The sequence below is a fragment of the Glycine soja genome, chromosome 1 (assembly GCF_004193775.1).
Source record: "Glycine soja cultivar W05 chromosome 1, ASM419377v2, whole genome shotgun sequence".
Taxonomy (NCBI): domain Eukaryota; kingdom Viridiplantae; phylum Streptophyta; class Magnoliopsida; order Fabales; family Fabaceae; genus Glycine; species Glycine soja.
The window spans coordinates 3,889,498-3,905,061 of record NC_041002.1 but is presented as its reverse complement, the minus strand read 5'-3'; the positions used below and the strand labels follow the sequence as shown (position 1 = coordinate 3,905,061).

The 15,564-nt window shown below is 29.9% G+C and overlaps 1 protein-coding gene and 2 long non-coding RNA genes across 3 annotated transcripts; all 3 read left to right on the top strand.

The window, feature by feature from the left end:
- The first annotated feature begins 5,289 nt into the window (after positions 1-5,289).
- Positions 5,290-5,676, top strand: LOC114401353. Its single transcript, XR_003664261.1, has 3 exons — positions 5,290-5,332; positions 5,477-5,521; positions 5,597-5,676. It is a non-coding gene; the product is annotated as an uncharacterized LOC114401353 (long non-coding RNA).
- A 6,525-nt stretch (positions 5,677-12,201) lies between these two features.
- LOC114406513 lies at positions 12,202-13,002 on the top strand. Its single transcript, XM_028369232.1, has 3 exons — positions 12,202-12,337; positions 12,429-12,503; positions 12,674-13,002. Exons 1-3 carry the CDS (start codon positions 12,202-12,204, stop codon positions 12,925-12,927), a joined length of 465 nt encoding a protein of 154 aa, XP_028225033.1. The 3' UTR covers positions 12,928-13,002.
- A 162-nt stretch (positions 13,003-13,164) lies between these two features.
- On the top strand, positions 13,165-13,588 carry LOC114406073. Its single transcript, XR_003665357.1, has 3 exons — positions 13,165-13,236; positions 13,332-13,424; positions 13,500-13,588. It is a non-coding gene; the product is annotated as an uncharacterized LOC114406073 (long non-coding RNA).
- The last annotated feature ends 1,976 nt before the right edge of the window (positions 13,589-15,564 follow it).

Here is a 15,564-nt window from a genome sequence, read left to right as displayed (position 1 = left end):
TTTTATTTTTATTTTATAAAATTGATAAAAATATCTTATTTTTAAAAAAAAATTAAGGTAATTCTCAAGTACAAGACTTCATTATAAAATATGTTAATTTATTAAAAAAAAAACTAGAAAGTTTGTGTTTTATTTCATAACAAATTTAGTTAAATTAAATTTAAAAAATAAAAAATATGAAGTCGTGTTTCAAAACACGACTTGCACAATTATGTAAATATGTTAGAATATATACAGAGTGATCAAATCACACTGATGTAATTTTGACAACTATTACATCATTTTTACAACTTGATATAAAATGTGATTTTTATTGATCCAACTGTTGAATTATATTTACATATTAATAAAATCGTTTGTGTCAAATTTTATCGAAATTGAACAACGACAAGAAACTAATCAAATGAATCATATTTTAATATATTTTGAAATGTTTGTATTGTGTTGATTTTAGTCTATATGAACGAGATAGTAAATGATTTTCAATTTATATGAAATTTTGCATATGAGATCAAAGAAACTTTCAAACTAAAAATGAGTTTTAAGAAAACATTATCCAATTAAAAATTATAAAATAATGTAATAGTTGTCAAAGTTGTGTATGTGTGTGTGTAAAAAAAATGAGAATCTTTGAACTCTTTAACTAGTGTCTCAAGACCCTTAAAAAACTAAAAAAAAATATGAGAATCTTTGAACGAGGAGGAGAATATGAAAAATGGAGAAAGAACAAAAATATGAGTGCACTACTAAAATAAAATATAATGGATTTTGTAGAATTGTTGTATTAAGAATCAATATAGAAAGTGACTTTTCAATAAATTATTTATACAATTTTTTTCTTGAAAGTTTTGTCAAGAGTTTCAACTTTTACAAGGATATTCACATTTTAGATTGGTTGATGAAGATATGACGTAGAAACATCAACTATTAGTACGACTAATTCAAAAATTCTTTATTCCAAGATTACAAAAATGTCACAACCTCATATTAATTTTCTAGAAACTTTTGTAAATTTTCAATTTTAAAAATTTTATTTGTATTGGTGAAAAAATTACAAATAGTACTTTTACTCATATAAAAAGAACTAAAGAACAACAATCTTAGCAACAAAGCTTAATACAATCCATATGACTTGAACACTAATAAAAAAAACTCCAAGCACTTAGTTTACACGATCACATTTTCCATTGGTTTGTGCCATATGATATTTGGTAGAAGGTAACAATAATTTTGTCATGAGTTTCAAGATAATATTTTTTTTATAACTTTCTTGTATCAGTTAGATAGAAATTTAGGAATTTTTTATTTTCTTGCGTTGTGAATAACCCTTTTGTTTTGGTAGTTTTGTGATGAAACTAAGGTATTGAACAATTGTTCTTTAATTTCTAAATTTTGATTATGGGTTTGATTTAATTTTGGCTCATGACACAACAACTGCAATGGCACAACACCTCAATCAATGTGACCATTCTTTTTTATCCAAATTAAAGTTTAAGTTTGATTGATCTTCTTTTTTTTCCCATTTGATTCTATAAAACAACCCAAAATGAAAAAAAATAAATGAAAAGGATAATGGGAAAAGGTACATAAGAATGAGAATGTGTTTGTTTTCTTATAGAAAAAAGTGACAATCACAAAGTTATTGTCTTTTCCCAATTTTGAATAAAAATATTCCTAAATTTTGCAAAAATCATTAAGCTAAAAAGGTTTCTACTTTTTTCATCGTACAAATTAGTGTTTTCCAGAGTGAATACGAGTGTGTAGTGTGTGCCTGCATAACTTTCAAAGTAGAGACTCTATTTTATTTTAACATTTGTCCATACTTGTATCATGAGGGGGCATGTCATGATTAACACCTATTATCTTTTTTTTTTCTTCTTTTTTTTGCGAATTACCTAAGTATATTGTTCAAATTTGTTTCTCTTTTTTCCTTCTCTCTCACCACTCAAATCATTTGTGTTTGCTTTATTCATACTTCAAAAACCCTAAATCGCATCTTCGACGAGATCGAGATCGAGATCGAGGATGAATGAAAAACATGAGGATGCATTCTTAGTAGTCTTCTCTTCGTTGATGTCTCAAGGTATCCACATAATCACTTTCTTTTCAATCAATCCAAGCATATGCTAATTTGTTTGATCCAGGCTCTTCACCTAATCAAAAATGATTGTTTCAATTCAATTTGCAACCATTATTTGTTATATTTTGTTCTTTAGCTCTATTTTGACTTCTCCTTTCATTTCTTTCTCTTTTGCATCGATTGACTTGGATCATGCTTTTAATCTATATTTAATTATTCTTGTGTTGTATTATTTTCTAGTGACCAACATGGTGTGCAATCTAGCCCAATACATTATGATGAAAGAGTCCGGACAGTGAAATTTCACTTTTATAGGATGTTATGTTGACTTCTCTTCAGCTTACCACTAACTTGAAGCCAAATTTACTAAGTATACTCTCTCCTACACACTCAACGTAAATATGCTTCTAAGAGGTTGATATCATACTTGATGTGTTATGCATCTATTGCTTTTTGGAAAATTTTCAAATGAATAATAAATACTTGCAAGAGTAAAACTCCATATTTTTTTATGTTCTTATCTAACTGTGATCTGTTGCCTCAATTGTACTTAATATGTCCAAGGTAAATGCCTACAATCTTCATCTGATTGTTGTTGTGCGGTGTTGGAGATAAATATGTATGTCTAAGATCCAATCAATTGTTATCAATTTTATCAAAGAATTGTTCTTTATTTTATTATCATATTTATTGTTTTATTAGATTGTTAATTTGATAAGTCCTTGATTAGAATTAAAGACTTGTTTTCATGATAAAGATTATGAATATCAGATCCTTTATAATTTTAATATAAATTGTTCTTGATCTTAGGATTATTGTGAATAGGACATCAATAATCCGGATAAAATCAATATATATGTAATGGTCTTTATTGGATAAAGATTAATGAATCTCATTTATTAAATTGTTTATATAGATGATGATATTTATGTTATAAATATGAAAGTTATCCATGCAATAAGAATAAGATTTTATTATTACATATCAGGATAAGATCATGTGATGAGTTATGTAATTAGTCATGTGATTATTTTTTTGTCTTATATTAGGAAGCTTATCGAGATCCACTACAACAAAAATGACATATGCCTACGGAAGCCTTTTGCCTACACACATAAATTAGTGTAGGTAAAAGTCAAAAATACTTATACCTATAATTGTTTGTCATAGGTAAAATTTAAAAATTTATACTTACTATTATTTTGTGTAGGTAAAACTCAAAATAACTTCTACTTACAAATGCTTAGTGTTGGTAAAATTTCAAAAAACTTATACTTACGATTACTTGGTGTTGGTAAAATCCTATAAAACTTGTACCTACATTTTATGTAGATAAAATTTTAAAAAAATTTACCTACAAATAATAGTGCAATTTCTTGTTAGTCAAATTCACCACACTCCAATAAGAGAAAGAGTAATATATAAATATTTTAAAAGTGAAAAATAGTAAAAACAAAAAAAATCAAATCCAACTAAAATGAAAAAAATGTGATTTTTAATTTTTTTAAATTATCAATTTGATGAACTTTTGATGTCCGAAAGAAAGAAACAAGAAACCTGGAACGAATTTAACCAGAGCTAGCTAGTTTTTGGTTGCTTTCTTTCACCTAATTTAATGCTAAAGTAGTGCTTGCATGATTTAATCAGCTTAAATTTTTCATTATTAGTTGCAAATATATTTGTTTCTTTGAAAGCCCATAAAACGTGACCAGCTACAACTCCGTTTTCATTTCACACAAGTTTGGCTCCAACACAAAGTAAAAGGGACCATAAATTCTGGCGTAAGCTTCTGTTGTGTTATCTGGATCAAAATTCTTTTGACTTCATTTGCTCTTGCTGATGTGGATCTACTTCGTAGCTGCATCTTGTGTGTTTAGGTTTTGGTTTTTGCTTAATATTTTACTTGAATACGCAATAGATCATTTATTCGCTTGGATTGGAATTTTCCTAGCCTGCAATGTTCACACGAACGGTAGGAATAAGGGTGAACCATATGCCTATTAATTTATATTTAGTTATGTCCTTTTCTTTTCTGGAAGTCTTTTTTTTTTACTAGGATTGAGTGAAGGGAATGTGCTAGTCGAGTTGTAGCAGTGGATTGGATTGTTGGCTCTGTTTCTTGCTTCTGTTTCTTTGGTGGCTTACCTCTCTCTGGAGTTTCATTTAGATGGGGTTGCTTTAGTTATTAGTTCCTCTTCTTTGGATTTTAGCCCCTCAATTACAATATTACAGTTAACAAAATTACTTATTCAAAAAATTGCCAACAAAAACTTTTGTAGAAATTTCAGTGGCAAGAATTTTGAACTCATTCCCTCCTCCTTTTTTCTACTTTCACGCTCAAACCTCTCTTCCCAAGCCAATCTTATATTTCCACAAGTGTTTTGTTTTGTTTTATTTTGTTAATTAAATTACATAAATAAATCAGAGTTTGGATTGCGGTCGTGGATTTATCGTGTACATGTATTGTTGATGTATTTTCAGCAAAAGAAAAGATAGTGTTTTCTTCTTTGTTCTTATCAGTGATGATATTTCATTATAAAATTCATTGTTGATGTTAATTCCAACCAAGCAGCACATGGGGTTTGTGTCAAATATCTGATAAAGAGTTGAAAGTACTTGGGGGCAGTGGAAATTTGGCAATGCTCTATAGATTGTTTAGTGCCCATGTCTGCCACGAAATTTCCTTCGGGGCCATCTATATGCGATGGAGGCAACTTGTAAGTGACACATGTCAGACAAAGAATCTTAAGCCTCAAATGTTATTATATAATATATATATATATATAAAATAAAATTTGGGTGACTAGTCAAATTATTTTAGATCAGCAAGGTATTAGCAATTATTTTAGGGATAATATGCAGCCTGTTGTTATATGTTAGCCACGTGTGATTATACAGGCTGCCCACCCTGCCTTCAACAGTAAAATAAAAATCAATAGAAAGTGGAAAATGGAAACAAAAATTTAAAGTTGTTAGACTGGTATTGCCTTTGTGCTAATCTATTCTAGGCTAGCTGAATTGTATGTAAAATGTACCATAAGTAGCTTTTGAGTTTGTTTCTGGTGCTACTGATTCTAAATCCAACATTCTGATAAAAACTTGCATTTGTTTGGCAAAACTTCTAGGGTTGCCTTTGCTCTCTCCTGTGAAGGTTTAGTTACAGAAGTGCAACAAGTGTTCTCGAGAATTTTGCTCTCTCATTAACTATAAAGACATGTACGCATACAACATCGATTGAAAAAGCTTGATAAGGTTATCTTTATATCTTTTAAGTAGAAGTGATTATTTAACACATTGATGCTCTTGGTTCATGCCTTTTCCCCTCAAGAGTATTTTCTGGTTTTCTCTTTTCCAAATGTTCCTCATTTTTTGCCTTATGCTTCTTATACATTGTAGGATTCTGATAAAAATAGGGATCTTTTAGGGGCATATTGGGATAAGGTAACCTTTCATCGTTGTGAATTTTAGTTATATTCAGAATATATATTGTGTGCTAATATTCAATAATATGTGTAGCTCTCCGTAGAAGAGGCCAAGGAAGTTGTGTCATTCAAGAATGTGATGTTAGAGGTAATATCTCTTTTGCTCCTTATGTGACTAGTTTATTTCTATGTGAAGTTATGTTGATGTGATTTGCCTTACTCAAGTACTGGTTAGGTCAATATGTTAGACTATGATTGGTAGAAATGAAAGTGGGGGGCAGTTAAGTACATTAGCCTCTACATTCCATTTCACACTCTCACTTCAATTAAGATAAGCTTTTGTTAGTTTTCCATATTATAAGGTTTTGTAGATATGAAATCCTTTCAGAAATGTGCTCTTCTGTTTATGCTATAGTTCTGTGTGTTGTATTTGTGATTATTAAAGTTCTTTTTCTTTGCCATATTGGATTAGGAAACTTTCCTGCGTTTGATGAAGGTTGTAGGTGCCTTTTCAAACGTGAATATGATTTATAAAACCTCTTCTCTATCCTTCTTGTCTGGAAATATGATTAATTATGTGTTTTTTAAATTGAGAGTTGATTCTTATTGTAGACGACACTATGCTTTCTATGCTAGATGGATAAGAAACAGAACTACAAATACAATTACTATATATTTCTTATAGTAATTAATATCCTTCTCTTACACCGATAAGATTTAACTCAGTTATTTAAATAAGGTATGTTGATAATATGTAGCCTATTGTTATATTTTGTTGCTAATATGCAGCTTGTATAATTGCTTAATATTTTTTTCTAATTATTTAATAAAATATAAAAAAATATATTGATGACATATCAAAATTAAGTTCAAAATATAAATAGATTTATTTTTATAAAATTATCTTTTTATTTCAAAATAATAAATAAATAATTTTAAATTTATTAATATTTTTACATTTATATTTAAACATATCTATAATTTAAAAAATACAAAGAATTGTGTGATTTGATAGAAAATATTAAAATATCATCTAGTTATAATTATATTTTTTACATTATTATTGAATTACATATTCTTATAGTTATATGATGATAAGCTTTTGGTACAAATTACATTAATTCTAAAATAATAATCTTACTCAAATTAAATAATTGAATAATAAATTATTATAAATAATAATTTTTTTATTATCACTATTTTTATTTGTAAGAGTTAAAATTAGTATTTTTTTGGGCCAGCTTAATTGGAATTTAATCTAATAGGAAATTGGCAAATTGGATTTGTTTTTGGTATTTTTTATTTTATAAACCTCGTATATTCTCGAGCATTATCAAAACTCAAACTTAGGATTACTTATTAACTAGAACAATCCTGTGCCAATTGATCCTAATACTAAGTGATAACTATATGAAATTGGAAAAGTCCTATTGAAGGCCTTGTTTTCAAATGGAGTCTACAGTTTGCTACACACTTCATTTTCACCCTTTTTTTTGCCAAGTTTTTAATGAGTGGCAGAGAAGTTTAGCTAACTTAACAGTTATTTCCATAACATTTTTTATTTTGGAGGATTGTCGTCTTCTAGCCGATGATGGTATTAGAGGTTTTGATTACCTTTTGTAAAGCGTATATGCATTAGGGTAGCTGACAGTTTAGCTTCTTTTTCCTTTACTTGTTTAGATATATGGAAAGAGAATTTGTCATACCAGATTCATCTTCTTGTAAAGGATGATGTATCTCATATTTTTTTTTTACCAAATGGTTTTTTCAGTTTAAGAGGATTGTGGGCTAGGTGAGTTCAATGTATTTCTGGAGAGTTTGAGTAGGTTAGGTCGATGTTCTGGTAACGTGATTCTACTTTCACCTTTGCCATTAATTCCTAATAAGGATTAAGCATGTTTTAAATTTTTGGACCCCCAAACCCAACCATATTCGTTCAATGAGCAATCTTAATATAGTATTACTATTCCCAATTTATTGGCCAAGTGGACTTTTAGTTTAGGTGGATTGCAGGTTCAAAATATTTCAGGTGAATTCAAGTGGATTAGAGTAATGTTTGAGTCATGTGATTTTGTTATTATTTTCTTATAAGTTCGTGGTCGATTTGATTTAATTTTTAGATAAAAAATTATTCAAATCAAATATGAAATAAAATATAATTCAATTTGATTCGATTTAAATATAATATCAAATCCAAACAAATCAAACCGCTTAAAATAAGTGTTTGATCGATAATATGTGATGATATTAATGAAATGAAAGTGGATGAAAAAGAGATTAGAGATTTTAAAAATGATTAAAATAAGACCAACAAATTAATTAATGACTAAAAACTATTTTTTTAGGGATTGAAATCGAAAGATGGCAATATCATCAGGATTAAATCTTAGAAGCCTTATTCTTAAATTCTTCAATTTCTTAATATATGACCTTCGATCATAATTCAATATTCCTGGTAAGATTAAGAATAAGGCTACTAAGCCAAGACTACTAAGCTAGGCTAGTTCTTTAAAAGTGATAACTATGATTTTGTATGGAAATAAGGTCAAATCAAACATGGCATATTATTTTTATTAATACTTCTGAGTTCTGACACTATCATAATATAGTCCAAATGCATATTCGTGATATGACATCATTTCCAATCAAAAGGAACCTTGCTTTGTAAATTTGTGACCAAGGATTTTCTTTTCCATTTTTTAACCTTGCTTTGTTGCTTCACTGTCAGCATTTCATGATATGACATCATTAATGATGGTATTACTTGTTCCTTTTCTTGATTGAACGAAAAGTGAAATAATTGTGAGTAGTAGTTGATGTAGTTTTGCATAATTGAGTGATAGTGAAAAATGTCATTCTACTTTATACTTGCTAACACGATTGTGATTGACTTATACCTGGATATTTTAGTTATACTAAGCACTAATTTATTATGTCTATTTCATTCTACTTTTTCAGTTTATTTTATCAAATGGATAAGAGTTGGATAAACTACAATTCTCTTAATAAAGAGAAGTATATTAGAGGAGCTTTAAATTTTCTAGATTTTGCATTTGCGAAATCGTCAAAGGATGGAAAAATTTTATGCCCTTGTACCAAATGTGTCAATTGCAAGTGGCACTCTCGGATGAATGTTTATGAGCACATCATTAGTAATGGGTTTCTAAAAGGATATGTTACTTGGATCTTTCATGGTGAACAAGTTGGCCCATCTAGTTCTTTAGATACATCCCAAGTGGAAGGGGAGTTTGATCATGACATGGATACATTGGTTCATGATGCATTCACAATGCATGCAACTAATGAGAGTAATGACACATATATAAATATGGAGGATGGAGGTTCAAGAGAATTCATGAATGGACCTAGTGTTCAACAATCTGAAGACAATAATAATTCAGATAAGTTCTATCAAATGTTAAGGTAGGCAGAGCAAAGTCTTTATAAAGGTTGTAAGAAGTTTACAAAATTGTCATTCCTTGTACATTTGTATCACTTAAAGTGTCTAAATGGGTGGACTGATAAAAGTTTTTCGATGTTGTTAGAGTTGTTAAGTGATGCATTACCAGAGGAAAATATTTTGCCCAAATCATTTTGATACAAAGAAGATTATTTCAGGGTTGGGTCTATCTTATGAAAAAATTCATGTTTGTCCCAATGAATGCATATTGTATAGGAAGGATTTGGCTGATGCTGAAATTTGCCCTAAATGCAATTTGTCAAGATGGAAATACAACTCTGATGATGTTGAATGTAGAAAAAAGATATCAGCAAAGATTCTTCGTTGGTTCCCTCATATACCTAGATTGCAAAGACTTTTTGTATCACCAAAAACAGCTTGTTCTATGATATGGCATGAGGTTGGTCGAACTAAATATGGACTCCTGAGGCATCCAGCTGATTTATTTGCTTGGAAGGATTTTGATTGTCAGTATCTTGATTTTGCTTGTGACGCTCGTAATGTTCGACTAGGTTTGGCTACTGATGGCTTTAATCCTTTCAAAACTATGTCAATTTTCCAAAGCACTTGGCCTGTTATCTTGATTCCATACAATCTACCTCTATGGATGTGTATGAAGCAACCTAATTTTATACTTTCATTGCTTATTCCTGGTCCAAAAGGTCCAGGTATGAACCTTGATGTTTATATGCAGCCTCTTGTGGAAGAATTAAAGGAATTATGGGAAATTGGGGTAAAAACATTTGATGCATGTAAAAAAGAGTCATTCCAAATGCGTGCTGCAATTATATGGACTATTAATGATTTTTTTATTTATGCAAATTTGTCTGGTTGGAGCACTAGAGGCCAATATGCTTGTCCATGTTGTGGTTTTGAGATTGGCTCAAAGTGGTTGCGTTATGGTAGAAAGTTTTGCTATATGTGTCATCGTCGTTGGTTAGAGCTCGATCATAAGTGGAGATACAATAAAAGAGATTTTGATGGAACCCAGGAGTTTAGAGCTCCACCTGATCTACCTAGTGGAGCTTTTTCTTTGAGACAGATGGAATATCATGGAGTTGGGGATTGGTCACCATGGAAAAAGAGAAGAATTTTGTTCACATTGCCTTATTGGCAACATAGTGTGCTCCGTCATAATCTTGATGTTATGCACATAGAAAAGAACGTGTGTAATAACATTATTGGGATGTTGTTGCAATTAGAAGGTAAGTCAAAGGACAATGATAAGGCATGCTATGATCTTGTTGATATGAATATTAGAAGCCAATTACATCTAAAGATGCACCCAAGTAAAAGGCAAACAATATTTTCCTAGAGCTTGTTACCAAATGACTTCAAAAGAGAAAAAAACATTTTTGGAAGTTCTCAAAACAATAAAAGCTCCTGATGAATATTTGTCTAATATTTCAAGATGTGTGCAAGTGAAGGAACACAAAATATCCGGTCTCAAAAGTTATGATTGTCATCTTTTAATGCAAGAGTTTCTTCCTATAGCTATGAAAGGTTGTTTGCCAGACAAAGTGAGTTTAGCTATATCCGATCTTTGTTGTTTCTTCAAGGAGTTGTGTGGAAAGGTGCTTAATGAGCGTAATTTAGAGCACCTAGAACATCAAGTAGCTCTAACATTATGCCAATTAGAACAGATTTTTCCTCCATCTTTTTTCATCATAATGGTACATTTGGTAATCCATTTGGCACATGAAGCAAGAGTTGGAGGTCCTGTACATTACCGATGGATGTATCCTATTGAAAAGTATGAATACTTTTTAATCATTTTAAAACATTCTAGAGTTATAAAGTAAAATGATATTATCTTAATTTGTAACCTAAAATTTTCTTTTTAGGTTCCTTTTGACTTTAAAGTCATTTGTTCGTAATCGAGCACATCCAGAAGGATCTATTGCAGAAGGATATTTAGCTCATGAATGCTTGATATTTTGTTCAAGATATATATCTAGGGTGGAGACTCGTTTTAATCAATCTAATCGAAATGATGACTCATGTTTTGTGGAAAATGTAAGTGTTTTAAATCCTAGAGGTAGACTATTGGGGAGAAAGAAGCAAGTTGGATTCAATGTGAAGAAGAGAAAAAGAGCTTCTCGAATTTCTCTTGATAAGAAAGCATTGGTTCAAGCACATAGATATGTGCTTTTCAATAGCAACAATGTTGACCACTTTCGAAAGTAATACAATTTTTTTCATGTTCATTTAGTTATTCAATATTTGTATAATATCTTTCTATCAATGATAATGCTTACTTTTTCTAACCTTTTTTACATAGAGCTCATACTAATCTTATCAAGAGACAAAATCGTCGATTATCTCCATATGAAGTTGACAAAATTCATAATAAAGAATTTCCAGATTGGTTTCGTGAAAGAGTAAGTTTAGGAAGCATCAATAATATTAAATTTTGCATTCATTTAAAATTTTAATCATTTGAAATAAAATTGTGGTAGGTTGCTTGACTGGAAGACCAAGACAACACTCTAGTTTTTGCAACATACAAGGAATGATATATGTGATGATCCATTTGTTTTTGCATCTCAAGCTAAGAAAGTATTCTATGAGGAGAATAAAACACAAAATGGTTGGCTTGTTGTTGTGCATGCTAAAATCAGAGATGTATATGATATGGGTGATGAGCAATCCAATGACACGGATCAAGGGAATGAACAAGTCTTACAAGAGATAAATCATAATGATTTGATCAGAGCAGAAGCCGATGATAGTGATGATATCATTGAAGTTACAATACCTATGGAGAACATTTTACCACATGACAAGGATGATAATTATATAGATGATTATGAGAGCGATGCAGACTTCTTTTGATTTGTTTTTATTTGTTCTATTTGAACATTTAGTTATATTTTGAGTATACATGTATTGAACATTTTGTCACATTTATATACTCTTATTCCTTTCTTTAGTTTTTTGTTCTTATTATTGATTACTCTTGTGTTTATTTTTTGTTATGTATAAAAATCACTCACAATATAATGATTTTATCCGTTTTTTTATCAAAATTTTTTTCGTTGTTTCCTCAATAGTTTGATTCTTGGTGATTGGAGATTGGTGAAAAAATAGCTTACAAGCAATCTAAATTCGCATTTTAGGTAATTACATTATTCTTCTTTTATTTTTTGGCATGGTGTTTAAAAAAATCATAGTCAATAATGTAGTTATATCTAATTTTTATTTTATTTTATTTTTTGGATTGGTTTATTCAGCATACTATGGGAAATCGCAGAAAGTTGAATATCATTCAAAATGATGGTCAATCACAAGCAAAAGAGCAATCAATTGAAAGCTCTACTGAAGTGAACCAAAATAACAACTATATACTTGAAGAAAATGCACAATTTGAAGGAGGTATAAAGATTTTATTAACTTAATTTCTTTATTTTATATTAAATTATTTATAACACAATTGTTTATTAACTAAATCAACAATCACAAACAGAACAACACATACAAGAAGATAGTCATGTTCAGTCTCATACTTCTCTTGAAAGTGCAAGTGAAAGTTCAACTAAAGGTATTTATACACATATGCTTTTTTGGGTTAGAATTATATGTACAATTCTATTTGAGTTGAATATCTTTTAGAATATGATAAGATTAAATTTACTAGTGAGTTTCTTTTTTCCATATAGTTCAAATCTGTGTGTGTGTGTTTGATAAATGTCATATCCAAGAATGATTTAGGTAAAAAGAAAACTAGAGGTTATACACATATGCTAGATGTGTGGGACTTGCCAGATGGAGAATTCATACTTGTTGAAGTAAATCATTGGGGCAATCCTATGGGTTGGGAAGGGAAAACTCTACTGAATGTAATTGGGAGCTTGGTAAGGAGACACCAATGTGCTCCTATCAATTTTCTTAGCTGGAAAGACATGCCTAAGGACTATATTACTGACATGGTTGAATTAATTCAGGTCTGGTATAAAACTTTATAAGTGTTGTTTCATCTTGCTTCTTGTAAAATTTTATGTCTTCTAATGTCTAACAAAATGATCTTTTTTGTTTGTTAATGATACTCATAAGAGAGTAAGTTTCAATTTGTTCCTGAATTAACTGAACAAATAAAGAAAATATTGATTGATGACATGAGTCTAAAATGGAGGCAATTTAAATATGAACTGAAATCAAAAGGATATGATGAGAGCAAAACTAAGGAGGAAATGGTTGCTCATATCCCAGATCCAAGGGTTGATCCTTCTCAATATCGTGATTTAGTACATTATTGGTGTTCTGAGAAAGGACAGGTATACATGACAATGTCACCAACCTTTTGCTAACATAAAAATTATATATTATATGTTTATTTTTATTATTGACTTTTTATATTTGTTGGTTATAGAAAATAAGCAACATCAACAAAAGGAGCTGCTCAAAATATGAGGACTTGCGTTGCATGGGAACCAATAATCTTCCAAGACGGATTCATGAGATGGTTTGTCTTTTTTATATTTTTATTATTAAATTGCTTAATACAAATAGGATGATTGATTTTTTTAACTAATGTTAGACAACAAAGGCTAAGGGAGTGCAACCTTCTAGGGCAAAAATTTATATTGACACTCGAACTTGAAAAGATGGAAGCATTGTTACTGAAAAGACTGTTATTGTAATTGTAAGAATTTTAATTTTTATTTCAATACTTTTTTTTTTGTTTTGCTCAATTTTCTAATAGAAGGTTATGGGGTGAGGGGGAGTAACTAATGTGGAGATGAGTTTTGTTTAGTGATATTGAAGTATTCAGGATATTGATGTATGATAATAATTTATAAGGTGTATTTATATGGGATGAACTAAAAAAGAAAATGGTTGAAGCAGAGAGTTTGCAAAATTTACAAAGCACCCAAGATTTTACTAATTGGACAAATGATATATATTCAAAAGTCAAAGGACCTGAAAAAAGAGGACGTGTGTGTTGTCTTGGCAAGCTTCCACATCAAGCAAGTTCATCTCAAAGCTCTTATGCAAACAATAGAATTCAAAAGTTGGAGAATTTGCTTGGAAACCTTGTAGCTGTGCTTAAAGTACGATTTGCAGAAGATCCACAAATTAATCAAGTCTTAGAAGCTATAGATCAAGAGGTATGAATTTATAATTCTACTTATTCAACGATTTAACTATGATATGATACTTTACAAAGAAAAAACATTCTTTTAATTTAGGTACCTACAAATGGTTCTACCAGTAAAGATCATCAAACTACAAACAATCTTAACTAGAGGTGAGTTGAAATTTAGATGGTAATGAAGATGCGAGCCGGCGACAAAATGTTATTTCAGGAACATGATTTAGATGGTAATGAAGATGTGAGCCGGCGACAAAATGTTCAAGTGTTTGGTTTTTACTTTGTCTATTTGTCTGACAACTCGAATTAACTCTTTTATATATTTAGAAATTTAGAAACTTGTTACATTTTAGTGATGATTCCCTCCATGTAAAGAGGGTCATGGTGCACCAAAAATATACACTTAGGAAGGACTATGCACATGGTACTAAAAAACAAGGCAAAGTGAATTGGAAAATTTTCTATAGCATTACTAATGCTAGATCATTTCACAATGACAATGGATCAAGGGCTGCAATATGTTAAAAAGCACACAATCTAGTTACCATAATCACAAATTAGGTTAACAAAAATTTAATTGTATGTAGCAGGTTGTTGTAACTTTTCAAAGGCCATGTTGCAGCAGATCTCTAACTTTGTGCAGCATAATAATAAACTCATGTATATTTAATTAAAAATTATAATGAACAAAGAGTGTAATTAGGAACTAGTTTTATTGTTATTATATGACATTTACCTACAGAAGATCGTAGGTACAAGTAAATTGACTTTTACCTACAGTTAGAGATTATAGGTATAAATTAATATTTTTTACCTACACATTTGAAATAGTAGGTGTTACCTATAGTGATAGTTAAATTTGACTGTATGTAAAAATATATCCGTAGGTAAAGCCTATAGTGACAGATTATTAGTTGTCACTGTATACCCTTCAAAGTTGATGCAAAACATCTATAGGACAAAGTCCTTTATACATCTACCTACGGATTTTGGACTTCTACTGATAGATTTTGACTTTAGGTAAAAGTCATTTTCCTTGTAGTGAGACAAAAAGATATGATATAATTTTTTATTTTTAAATATAAAGATAAAAAGATATAAAATTATTTTAAATAAAATCTCTCTTTCTAGGAAGACCCAAATTCAAAAGCATATACCTAAGAGTAAGAGTAAAATACACCTGACACAAGCTTCAAAAGTTCAACCCTAATAGAAAAAAAGGTTTCACTTTAGAGGTCCACTCGATAGTAGGGTGATTGGTCTCGGTGTGGATACATACGTACAGTTTTCAACTTATTTGAAGAATTTTTGTTGCTTCAAGAATGCGTGCTCGATATATAAATATATTTTTTTCTATTTATTATTGTTGTATATTTTGAATGCAAAATGAATCCTAATTTGTTTCACTCTGTTGAGAACACTCCTATGCAACTATCATGCAATTCTTGTGGGGTGCTCTTATTCTCCTTCAAATTTATCATATAAGCTACACTCACACAAAGGTAGGGAA

Bases quoted from the DNA above. Each gene is read 5' to 3' on its own strand.
- LOC114406513 (XM_028369232.1), top strand. From the start codon at position 12,202: ATGGGAAATCGCAGAAAGTTGAATATCATTCAAAATGATGGTCAATCA. The intron at 12,338-12,428 runs GTATAAAGATTT...AATCACAAACAG, and splicing joins AAATGCACAATTTGAAGGAG to AACAACACATACAAGAAGAT. The intron at 12,504-12,673 runs GTATTTATACAC...AGAATGATTTAG, and splicing joins AAGTGAAAGTTCAACTAAAG to GTAAAAAGAAAACTAGAGGT.